This window comes from Linepithema humile, chromosome 3, assembly GCF_040581485.1.
Source record: "Linepithema humile isolate Giens D197 chromosome 3, Lhum_UNIL_v1.0, whole genome shotgun sequence".
Taxonomy (NCBI): Eukaryota; Metazoa; Arthropoda; class Insecta; order Hymenoptera; family Formicidae; genus Linepithema; species Linepithema humile.
Genome location: NC_090130.1, coordinates 29,776,703 through 29,788,951, shown reverse-complemented (window position 1 = coordinate 29,788,951; position 12,249 = coordinate 29,776,703). Strand labels below are relative to the sequence as shown.

The window sequence follows — 12,249 nt, the reverse complement described above, 5'->3', positions numbered from 1 at the left end:
CTTCATCAGCTTTAAATATATCTTACTGCAAATGAATTTATTTATTTGCAACATGACATAGAAATATACATTATATACACCGCAGGAGGCATCGAAATATGCCTCTTTTGTCACGTATATTGTAAGTATCGTAAGAAGTCAGATGAATGCGCGCGCTGCGATTTTGAGACGTCCGGAGATTGTCGGAAACTGTCTCCGTAACGTCATCGCGGAAATACTCTACGAATTCATCCAATTAGATGAGACTCGGAAAAAATATCCAGGTCCCTTAATTTAATCTAAATATATACTTAGCATAAACTTTTACATTTGGCTATATCAGTCATGGGCTTGTTGACAAGTTGGTGAATGCATAAATCATCGATACGCTACTTTACATTTAACCATATGTACATTATAATATAATAGCTAAAAAGGAGATAGTTTACTTTAACGTATAAGTATTATAATATGACTTAACTTATTATTTTTAAATAATTCTCTCTTAAGTTAATAATAAAAACAGTCTATATAGAAAACTCCTACAGAATCATATCTATTTTTACAACTAGACTATTGTTATTTAATTAAAGCCGGGCTTGTATTTTTTTTTTTTTTTCGCAAAAAATTATCAGTAAAAAGGTAAATAGTTAGTGAAAAATTATGCCTCCTTCAGCGAGGTCTAACTTGATAGACATTTCGCTTGACTCGAATCTTACTCTTCATCTGTTTCCTAATCTATCATTCAATAATGAAATTTTTTTTCATTATTATACAAAGTTGAAATTCAACATTAGGATTCATTTCTAAATGAGTAATTATCTCTCTAGATAGTTTCGAATTTATACAATATAATTGCACGTGTCGTTGCCTGTTAATAGCAAGTGTTTCGATGACGATGACGATCACAATCGTAATTTAAGTCGGCTTTCGTTGTTTCGAAACAAATTGCTGCACTCTGCGGATCGTTTTGCCATCTTCCTACCTAATGCCTGCAATTCACGTATGTGACTTTTTCGCCGTCTACGATGCGAACGTAACGAGTACAGGCTCGAACGAAAAGTGCAGGTGTGCGCTGGGCTGTAGAGAAAAAAAGAAGAAAAATTTTAAGACAAAAACCTAAAGCCATCGAGACCTAAAAAGCGGATTAATCAAGAGACACACGCATTCGCAATTCGTGAAAAGAACAAATTTTTGCAGAAATACGATTACGAACTTCCTGATCAATTTTCTTTGATTAAATTACTAAGCCGTTAATTGCCGATTAAATTGCCAAATCGTAAGCAACTCAACTGTATCTTGTAAGCATACGTCCGGCAAGTGAAATAACTCAAATTTATTTGTACACTTGCCATTCAAGTCGATGTTAATAATTCAAGTTTACTTATACTCAAAGCATTTATGCGTCTGCGAACTATCGATTACGTTACATTAACACACTTCTGTTTCATGTGTTACTGCTCGCGTTGTTTAGTCTCACGCGAAAATGTGTCAAGGCTCAAACCAAAACTCAAAACAAGAGTTAGTATTGTTAGGCCACACACTCACATGCCTTCTGATCCGAGTCGTGGTCCACGCAGGACGGCTGCTGAATGTACGAAGCCGGTTTCAGCGGTCGGCCGTCCTGGTCTTCTATCTGAACCACCAAGCCGTGATTATTACCGTTGCCATGTGGATTTCGCGGAGTCAGCCGCCAGAATCTCAAGCCCTGCCTCACGTCCAGCGCCAAATGAGTGCCCTCGGTCGTTAGAGGCGTCACGACGGAGTCCATCAGCCGTTTCTTTGCTGCAGAAGTTGCGATTCTCTAAATTCTCTGAATACCCACACACACACACAGGTGAACCGAGTAATCTGGCTAAAAACACTCACATCGATGCTTCTTCAGCGACTTCGTGTAATAGTACACGGATATCCTGATTTTTTTCTCGTCATCCTCGTCCTCGTCGAAGCCCCCGCTGGCGGAAGTCGTGAGGTTTTCCTGCGGTAACTTGTAGATTCGCAGCTTCGCCGCGACAACGTGATCGCCGGAAGTCAGATTCAGTTGGAAATGCATGTTCATTGAAAGCGGATCCGTCCATGCTTCAGAATCTGTATTACGGGGTGTCTGACCTACATAACGAATCGCATGTCCAATAAACCTTCTCGACGGTTGTATTTTTTTTTTTTTTTTTTTTTTTTGCACGTTGCAGACTCGCTTATCAGATTATTAGGCTACTCACAGATAGGCGAAAACATGGTGAGTCTTTCGCGCTGAACTTGATTGGTGCTTGTGCTGAGATTGAATCTTCCAGTTAGCGCGAGGACTCTCGTCTTGATATCCTCGATCGCTTTCTCACCCTGACTGCACAGACGGATCAAAGTTTGTTAGGCTACAGAAGCGCCTAAATAAAATGGTGACGTGCGATTTCATGCCAAGCTTTTCACACACAACAAGCAGTACAGAGAGAAAGCACACGAATTCCATAGCAAAGTTACGTGTAACAAAATCGCATAAATATCTCGCGTTAATTCTCATGATATTGCAAAAAGTATCGTGAGAAAAGAAATCAAGAAAGCAGAAATTTCAGGCAGAAAATATCGAAAAGACATTAGGAGATCTGTAAAGCGACGAAGCAGATATTTTTATCGAGCTATTTCGAAAGAAATCTAATTTTTCTCGCTCCATCTTGAAGGAAGCCAGCTATCTTACATGTCTAAGCGAAGACGTCTGGGAAAAAATGCCCTCAATATTTCAAGCGTTATTCCGATGTTTTTTTCGATACAGATTTTATTGAGAAGAGCGTAAATTTAGAAATGATCGTTTCGCCTCGTAAACCTGGTGCAGCGGCGCGTCCTGCCGGCACGAGAATTTTCACCTTAGGTTCCCGGCGAGCTCTTCCGGGTGCCGACGCGGGCCAATGGACGATGGTCAGTGACCTACAGAGGCACGGTACGGCTCGGAGGCATTTATTACACGTTGCAGACAGCGGCTAGACAGTCGGCCGATACCACCGGCACCCCAATCACCTCGACTTTCCGTCTGGTCGCGGCGGAACCTCAACTTTTTAAGGCTGCGTCTCGAATCTTAAGTCCATTCCCAGGACGTCTCGACCGGGCTCATTTACATCACCCTACCTACAGGCCTACAAGGATTTTTTTTTTTTTTTCCTCGACACGGAACGGTTGGTGTTCGCGTTCGCGTGACTCGAATTTCACCGCCTTTCCCCGGCGCGACGCGATGCGTCCTTTCACGTTCGCGCTCGGCGCTAATTTTAATTTCCAAATCCTCTTCTGTATTTGCGTGGCGAACGTAAGATCGCGACCTCATACTTTTCGTGTCAATGTCGGGAGAAAAATTCGTCCCGCTCGCACGCATCGAGACGCGAAGACTTTCATCGGCGAGCACGGACCGGCGTCGGCGGCGACTGTCGCGCATCGAGAGAAGACGGCACGGCGATCGGTCGAAACGCCGCGGGATTGCATAATAAATTTTTAAGTAGTTAATCAACGACTAATAAAACGGAAAAAAAAAGAAAGGCAAACGTGACGGGACGAAAGCAGGAGAAGGATGAGCGTCATTTCTCTACGTCATCGGCAAGGACTGCCGTGTTCGAGACGCCCACTCGGGAGATTTCAGCGCAGCCTCCACGTCAACGACCTCGTTGGCTGCTCGAGCGCCAACCAGAAGAATGTATTTCCCTGAATGGCGGAAAAGAGAAAAAAGAAAAAAAAATGCTGGATCCAGGGGAGGAGAATAAGGAAAATGAATCTGACGGATGCAAGCGAAGACAGGCGCAAAAATCTTCCCGATCCCCGAAACTCGCAAACCCACCCGAATTTTTCCCCACTGTCTGGCAGAAATTCTTAAACGCGCCGCCGCGAAGACTCGAATGTCTAGGAACCGTATCTTTAAGAGGCCATAAATGACAACGATGGCAGATAAAGCCCATTTTTCATGTTTAATCTCAGGTCGGAACATTAATTATCTTCCTTTTTTCAGAGTAGTCCTTGATAATAATTCGTCTAGGAATCGAGGATCAAGAATTAGGACCTGTTTCCTCGAGAGAGAAGAGACCGTGGAGAAATTACGACGCTCTTCTGCGAAATCTCGATTACAATATACCGAGCCCTCGTGTTCGATTCTAGGCATGCTCGTTAATCTAGCCGCGCGGCCAAGTCACGCGTTTCGCGCCGGCTCGTTGCGTACGTGCCACGTCTGTCCGCCGTCTGAGAAAGGGAAGGACCTGGAAAGTCTGGAGGCCGTTGCATCATGAGAACCGGCGCGGCAATGCGCGGTGGATCCTCCTCGCTCGCCTCACGGGCCGGGTGTCGCATTAATGAAATTCACTGGAGCACAGCCGGGAGTCGTCATTAGCGTTGGAAATTAGACAGGGAAAGAGCGCGCTATCGGCGCGCTGGTGAAAATTTTAATGCCTGGAATGTTGAAGCTAAAAGGAAAAAAAGAACCAAATAAAGAAAAAAAAAAAAAAAAAAAAAAGAAATAACGAGAAAGAGTAGTAAAGAACGGTTCCTTGCGACGCGATAAACCGACAACGCGTAACCGGCGCGGCAGCCTGATTGGACCGTCCGTAAAAATGCACATTGCACCGTCTGGCGGTGCGACAGCGACGACGGCGGCGAGCATGCAGGGCGAGGAATAGAGGGGGAGAGAACCGATGAGGGCCGCGAGGGGATCACCGGCGAAAACTTCCTCCTCTCTCTCCGTCGCGCGCACCATCGCTCCGTCTTCGTCGACATAGGAAGAGAGACGCATAGACAAGGTCAACGCATTAAATTGAAATGTGTTACGTAACCTCGTAAGAGAGTTCTAACTGCAGCGACTAGACACCCGGCAATTACGGGGGTGCTCAACTCGGTGTCTCGATGCCTCTCGAATCGTGTGCCGGGCGACACACTCGTCGCGCGCTTCTCGCTCCCGTTGTCGCTCCCGCCGCTCGTTCCAGACGTCCCCTGCGGTTTCTCTATCAGCCCAACCACCTGGCGTTCCACGCTCATCGTGCAGTGGTCGAGAGAATCGGCGGTCGCGAAACAATTGAAAATCGAAAAGATTTCGCAAAACACCGCGCTACTTGAGAAAAGACGTAAATCGAACAGGTAGAAGGCGAGTTCTTCTTTTATATTTTTATTTTAAAGTCGAGAGACTGATTCACGGGATTTATTTGCCGAGAAGACTAACTCCGTCGAACGAATCAGGATTGGGGAAAGGAATGGGCTCGAAATGAAAACTGCGTAAGATTTTCGAGAATAATACCTGGCGGTTTCTCGGTGCAACCGCGCGCACGATCGTGCGAGCGATGCACGAATGCATCGGCAACAGCACGCGCTCGGAGGACTCTCGAGACGGGCTACGCCAGTGCCGGCACGAATGCATTTACGCGTCTAGACTTAATAAAATAAAAGAAACGCCCGCGCACCCGTACGAGTGGGGCTGCGAGCAGTCGTGGGGCAGCGGGAGAGGGCGATTTAAAAACACAGATAGAGACCGCAGCGGAATTTCCACCGCGTATCCTTCCTGACTAAGCACTGTCCTAAACCTGTCCCTCGCACAAACTTTATCGCGCCGTCAGATAACCGTTGTCCCTTTGAGAAACGATATCGTTTCATCGACGCCCGAGATGATATTACATTCGATTGTAGAATACTTTTCAGCTCCGCCAACTCCGATTTTGTGAAATCATCATTATTTTCAGAGCAATATCAAATTTCTTTCACAATAAAGTGAAATAAACAAAAGTCGCGGCAACGAATTATTGCTTAACGCGCGATAATCACAAAGCGTGGTATTTTCTTGGCGCTCCGCTAAGTTTTCTTTGCTCTCTACAACACGATACTTTTATCGGTCCATCGAGATATTTTTACGTGACGAGGGCAACGTATCGCTGAGAACGCCGATGCCGGCCGTCGTCAACCGACGTCGGCGGAATCATCTTGTGCGTTACGCGTCGAATTCTCCAATTTTCACGAAGCTTATGCGTGTTATGCGCGCAAATCGATCGCGTCGCGCGAAAAGAGATTAGTCGGCGTTTTGCGGCGACGAGTATAACGTCAAATTCTCGGAAAGTTTTCGCCTACGTCAAATCATAATCTATTTCAAAGAGGAAGTGTCATAATTACGTCGCAGTTGTTTTCGATAAAAATGTACATAAAGGCGCGTGTCGAAGAATTCTATTAGATTAAAAATTAAAGATTATTGTGCGGAATGTTGTGAATAATATTTACGCGAGACTTTCACAATTTCCTCTTGGCGCTTCATCGAAATATTCAAGGAACACGGTAAATGTGGATAAAGTATTTATTTATATCGTGCGCTTAAATTAGCAAACTGCGTCATGAAATTTATGCAATTGCGTGTAATCATGCAATAACATGCAGGTAAATATCTCTGTCAAGCCAATAAAAATTCATTATCAATTTCAATATAAAGGCGTATAACATGCGAATACGACATATTTTGCTCGAAAACTCAAGAATAGAAATGATGCATGAGCCAAGCAATTTTCAAAAAAGCACAGAAAATAAGAAGAAAAGCTTTAGAAATAGATAGTGAAAAAAAAAAAGATGCACGGCACACCGAATGCCTTACCGAACCGATAAAGGCCTCTACGCGAGGCTTACCTGCCGAAACTTGTTGTTACGTTTTCTCTAAAAGACACAGAAAGCAAAAATTGTAGACACTAGATCTGCGTTTGCCAAGCAGAGCACGTGAAAGCACGTCGGAAGGACATTTCATAGAATTACGACTCTGTTGAATATTCAGTATATGAGAAGAAGCGAATAATCTTAAACAATATTAAAATAAAAGACTGTGTACCAATGCTATTTTTCTACAGCAATCGATATCGATAGCACAGCTAAGCTACTTTCCGTGACTCACTTTTCCCCATATTACGAGAAGACTTTTTTTTTTTTTGGTTTCAACTTACTCTTTGCGATGAGCGAGCGCCAATTGTTGATAGGCAGATAAATTAGTCAGCGATGCGTTCTCGACCGACCCGTTGACCATGAAAAGCCTCATCGTGTCCGGAGCGTCGTTCTGATACTCCAGGGTGTCGTTCTCGCTTCCGTCCGGAAGGGAATCCAGATTCTGCTCCTCGTAGTCCGACGGCTCGTTCTCATCGGCGTTATCGTAGCCCAAGAGGTCCGCGTACGCCGGTATCACTCTGTAAACGTCATCTTCGACCCACTCCAGCCCTTCGTACTCGCTGACTCTCTTGCTGGTTGTATTATCTGCATCCTTAATGAACAAATTATCGTCGCTTGTCGTCGAATTGTCGAAATCCGTTATCGCGCCGGCGGTCGTGTTAGATGTGACATCCGCGATAATGACAGTCGTGCCAATCGGCTCCGGCGATTCCGTCATGCTGAAGGAAGTCTGATTCTTGAGATAATCCGGCCTCGCGCTTTTAAAATTCCCCAGCTGATACGCTACGGGAAGTGGAGTATGCCCGGTAGCTGCAGAAGCAACAGACGGAGCAAAAGAAGAAGAAGGAGGAGAAGGAGACAATGACGAAGCGTGAAAGGAGTTAGCAACGTTCTTGGCAGTCGTGTGTCTCAAGGTCGAGGAAGTGCGATGTTTCGAACCCTTGGACGGGGCAAGGGCGTCTCTGCCTGCGAACTTTGATTTCTCGTCGCTGCCGGAGCTGGAATCAAACTCGGAATCGTCGTAGGGGATCTTGAAGATCACGTGGGGCTCCATGGCGCGGTCGAAGCTGCGATGAAAATTCCGCGACGACTCCTGCTCCTCGGTGTTCCGCGACTCGTCCTCATAATCGAAAGTCGCAGGCTCCGACCACGATTGCTGCAGCTCGATCTTGGACGCCAGGTTTTCGTAATCGATCACCGCTTGCCGATTGTAAGCGTCGAAGTCGAAGTCCTTGTCGTCGGAGCTCTTCCCCTTGTACCGATTCCTCTTCCTCTCGTGCCTCGACACGTCAACATCGGGATCGTTGCGAGGTGACGAGTCGAATTCCATGGAATTGTAATTCCAGTGCCTCGGCTTGTTTCTGTACAGATTCTCGCTGTAGAATTTCCTCGCGTTCGACTCCGCCACTTTCCTCGATTCCTCCTCCTTCTGTCTGTTGAGTTCCCGTTCGCGAATCGCCAGTACTTCCTCGGGAGTGTAATTCAAGCTCTTCAGCAGCAGCATCTCGGCCGTGCCGAGATCGCCCGTGATTATCTTCAGGATCGCTTTTTCCAGCATTTTTTCTAATCTTCGCGGGCTGAAGGGAATCGATCCTTTGTTGTTCAAAGCCTCTAGATGTTTCTTATTTTTCTCCAATAATTCTGATTGCATGGAGTCTGCAGTTTTCTCACTCCCGAGGCCGGATTCTTGCTCGACGTCCACACGACTGTTTTCTTTTCTGTATTCCGGATAATGCTCATGGTGGTGATGATGACGATGGGACCACGCATCAGTCGCGATGGACACCAATAAGAGGAGCACGAAGGATTTTGTAACGCCCATTGTTGCGAGTTATGGAAAATTGTCCGAGAAGTGCAGTCGTGCTGCACTTGAATTCGCTATCCGAAGATAGTATCGCAGAAGATGAAACAGCGTGAAATGCTCGATACTCAAAAATAATTTTAAATCTGAGCGAAAAATTGACAGAAAAAGCAATATCAAGGCTCAAAAATTCGCGCGAGATGCTCGCGATGGACGAATAATCTTGGAATTATAAAAAAAAATATAATAATCGCAATCTTCGCTCTTCGAGAAAAAATTTCTCGCCGATCTTCTCGCCGCCGAATCGTCAAAGTCCTTCGATCGAATCCGATCGAAGATAATTGAATTATCAATCTCAGCTTCCGATTTGAGTTTCGCTCACCTCGCGGAATCACGGTGGTAAGACGACAACCGCGAACAGTCGCGCGTTAGTGCGCAGTGTCTCCTGGTTCCCCGGAGCTCTCGTCGAAATTTCCTGCCGGGACCACCGTCGAGACGTCACCGTGCTACCTCCGTGTTACCTCGTCACTTAGCCGCGGCGCTACTCCGAACGAGGGAACTCCGCAGCACGTCCAGCACGTGAAGAAGAAGAAGAAGAAGAAACCGTTTCGTACGGAGGCGCGTTAGCAAACTGGACCGTGATTGGCCTGCCGGCGGTCGCGGACTAAGTTCTAATCGCACGAGGAAGGCGCGAGGTGCGTAAGTAGGAAGGATTCGTAGTATGCGTGTGCACGCTCTGAGCAGTAAGTCTCAACTGAGCCGTGGTGCTGGCCAGCTCACAGACATAATTCTGTCTACTCACTAATTCCGAGACAACCACGAAGCCGCGAGAGGAGACGCGCCGGTGTTACTACGATGACTCCTTTTTTCTTCCCTCTCCTCCCCCTCTATCCTTCTCTCTCTGCCTCTCTCTCTCTCTCTCTCTCTCTCTCTCGCTCTCGCTCTCTTTCTCTCCACCACCGTCGCCTCTCACGTCGGCTCCACTCTTTCTCCTCCACTCGTTCAAACCCGGGTAACCCCTTTTCCTCGCGCACCGAAATCCCGCGGAGGACAGCCGTTTCTCTCCTCGCGACGCTTTACCTCCTTCTTCCTCTTCTGCCCCTTCTTCTGCAACTGTTTCCTCTTCTTTTTCCTCCCGTCCTCCTCTTTGTATTCTTCGTCTTGGACGCGAATTTGCCTCCCAATGATGATTACTGGAGATCGTGCCGAAATTGGCCTGCCGACCGGATTCGCGTTTGTCTCGATCTCCTCTTCCTCCGTCACTTACGTATCTCTTACCGTCGTTTCGAATTTCGCAAATCTTGTCACGGATCGTCGGCTTGGTATTCTCGATCGCGCGAATTCCCACGTGGCACGAAGAATTTATACGGCCCGACGTCCGCGGCTCTCTTTGCAGGTGAATATTGTCAAATTTTTTTCCTCCTTTCACCGCGAGACCGCAACTGATACCCTACGCGCACGCCAGACTTTCGCTACCAAAAAATCGATCTCAATCTTGCCTCGTGCGATAATTCGATCGAAATTGTGCCGTCCTTTGAACCGTCGTCCCGTGTACTCGGATTACTCCGCGAGAAAAACGGAAAGGAACTAAGTTTTTCTCACTTTCGTCCGTATTCGCGAATTCTCGGCCGTTCGGCGACACGGAGTTTCTCTGATTGAACGACTTCGGTAGAATCGTTGCGACGAAACGCCAGGGAAATGAAGGGAAAAAAGATTAACAGGTACGGAAATGCGATAGGAACACTCGAAGAATGTACGAGAGATATGTGCAAACAGGTTCGTCGTATTCGGATGGTCGTTTCAGAGGCAGCCACGACTTTATAGGGTGTCTCCCTCTCCAATGTCTAGACAAATCGAAAGATATGATCTTTGAATCATAATGTATTGCTTTTAATAAATGCAGCCTCCGCGTGCGTGCGTGAAAATACGATGCGTGGCAACGCACGCCGACGGCAGGAGTCCGAATCGAAAAAAAGGGAATAAAAAATGGAAAGAACAAGGCGGCCGTGACACATTCAATTTGCTTCCAGGTGTGGAAATCTCGCTGGAAATCCGCAAACTTTGACTCCGCCTAGTTATTTGCAGTGAATTTAATTAAGTGGTATCGCGAGTAAAGATGTCGAAGTAAAGATAAAGTCAAGATGTCGATTCAATTAATTCAGTTTTTTTGATAAACAAAAGAGCGATTGTTCATACATTTTCAAACTTGCCGCAAATTTTGCATAAAATATTGTAACAATTTTTAAATAATGTAACTGGTAAATAATATAATTCCTAAACAATGTAATTCATTTGTATTTTTATGAAGATTGAGCGTTCTGTTCTAGGAAGCCTAAAGCGCATTAAGAATACACGTGCTTATAAATTTAAGTTTTCAAGTCAACCTTAATGTAAATTGCTATAACGTAAACAAGTTTGAAAAAATGGTGTTCCTTGGAACAGTCCCTGATAAAAGACTGTAATCGTATTTCTTCCAAAACTTTATAAGATCCTAAATAATAATTTTTTTTTCTAAATATTTAATAAAATGCTTTTCTAGACAATATTTTTACGTAAGCCATTATTTTTATATATTTGTATCCGTAGTTAAGTATAAATCACAGTGTGTGTCATAAGTATTTCGAAATGTAGCATAATACATCTTTCGAAAGTGATTCATGGAATTGTCATTGACGAACGGGCAAGAGAAAAAACCAGAACGCTCGCCGGTAAACAAATCGATGAATCGAGACCAACGACGTAACCACTTATTCACCCCTATTCAAACCGGGTTGTCTGGTGGGGGGCCACGTGTGTCGAAGGAAATGCATTGCGAAATGCATTTGTCTCGGACACACATACGTTTCCCATACCTTAAACCATACCTGATCTTGTGTGTACTTGCGACTCGCTTAAATTACATGTGAACGCGTATGACTTCGACGCAGTGAACGCGTTCTTCTAAATATGTGCGTAAGCTTCCAATTGCTTTTCTCTTTTCGCTCAAATTAACAAGGAATGATGTCGTTCTCGTGTGATAATTAACACGCTTTATTCTTATCTTAATTAAAAAAAAAAAAAAAAAAAAACGTGACTTTACTTCCGCCGATCCTCTTTCTTGAAACCTCTTTCTAGAACTAGAGCTAAGAATCAGTTGAAGCACGGTTAAAATTAAGCAGCGTCAGTAAAACTAGTTATTTCTAGCTCTGGTCTCAACAGTGGAAACGGTAAATCGGTTAAGAAATAGTTATTTCTCGCTCCAGTCCCCTCTGAGAAGAGAGAAGGACAAAGGATGAGTTAAACTAAGGTTAAAGTTACGCGACGTTGGTGAAACCGGCCCTCAGACTCGGAAGACACGTCGGGTACATAAAGTACCCACGTGCGATCACGCGCGGGCGTGCAGACACGCGGGCTTAACTGCGCACAGCGCGTCCGTCGGAGGGTTATAGGGTGAGCGAAGGAGAGACACGATGCAATTTGATCCCGCGTGCGAGAGAACGGTGCGACGGTGGCGGCGGTGGCGGCGGCGGCGGCGGTGGCAGCGATGGACGGACGCGGTGCAACGGCTGTCTGACGTCATCACCGAATTCTCCGTCGCGGATCGGACATGCGGACAGACAATCTGGCGTCTAGACGTACCAAAATAAATAACGCGCGCGGGGCCTCGCCTCGTCAAATTGTTGTTTAGCACACTCGTAACACGCTTGTCGTTTGTCGTCCTTGTCGATGGCGCGTCCCTCCCGTTGACTCATGGGGGATGTTACGGAGGCATTAGAGACAGCCGAATAAGAGCCCCTTCCGTTCAACGCCGTCGCGCAATGCGTCGAACGGTCCTCTTGCTCGAGTTC

The 12,249-nt window shown here is 45.9% G+C and overlaps 2 protein-coding genes across 5 annotated transcripts in view; both read right to left on the bottom strand.

Annotated features, from left to right (window-relative positions):
• LOC105669746 (protein split ends) overlaps window positions 1-12,249 on the bottom strand; it is a 161,391-nt gene that overhangs the window by 89,022 nt on the left and 60,120 nt on the right. The window lies entirely within an intron of this gene.
• LOC105669738 (uncharacterized) lies at window positions 17-12,150 on the bottom strand. Of its 3 annotated transcripts, none has more exons than XM_012362838.2 (6): window positions 6,903-12,149; window positions 6,595-6,621; window positions 2,199-2,320; window positions 1,849-2,088; window positions 1,528-1,764; window positions 17-1,059 (listed from the first exon to the last, which is right to left on the bottom strand). In XM_012362838.2, exons 1-6 carry the CDS (start codon window positions 8,441-8,443, stop codon window positions 965-967), a joined length of 2,262 nt encoding a protein of 753 aa, XP_012218261.1. In that variant the 5' UTR covers window positions 8,444-12,149; the 3' UTR covers window positions 17-964. The 3 variants fall into 3 exon arrangements, with proteins under 3 accessions (XP_012218261.1, XP_012218262.1, XP_067207297.1); XM_012362839.2 differs by having other exon boundaries at window positions 1,532-1,764; window positions 6,903-12,148; XM_067351196.1 differs by lacking the exon at window positions 6,595-6,621 and having other exon boundaries at window positions 6,903-12,150.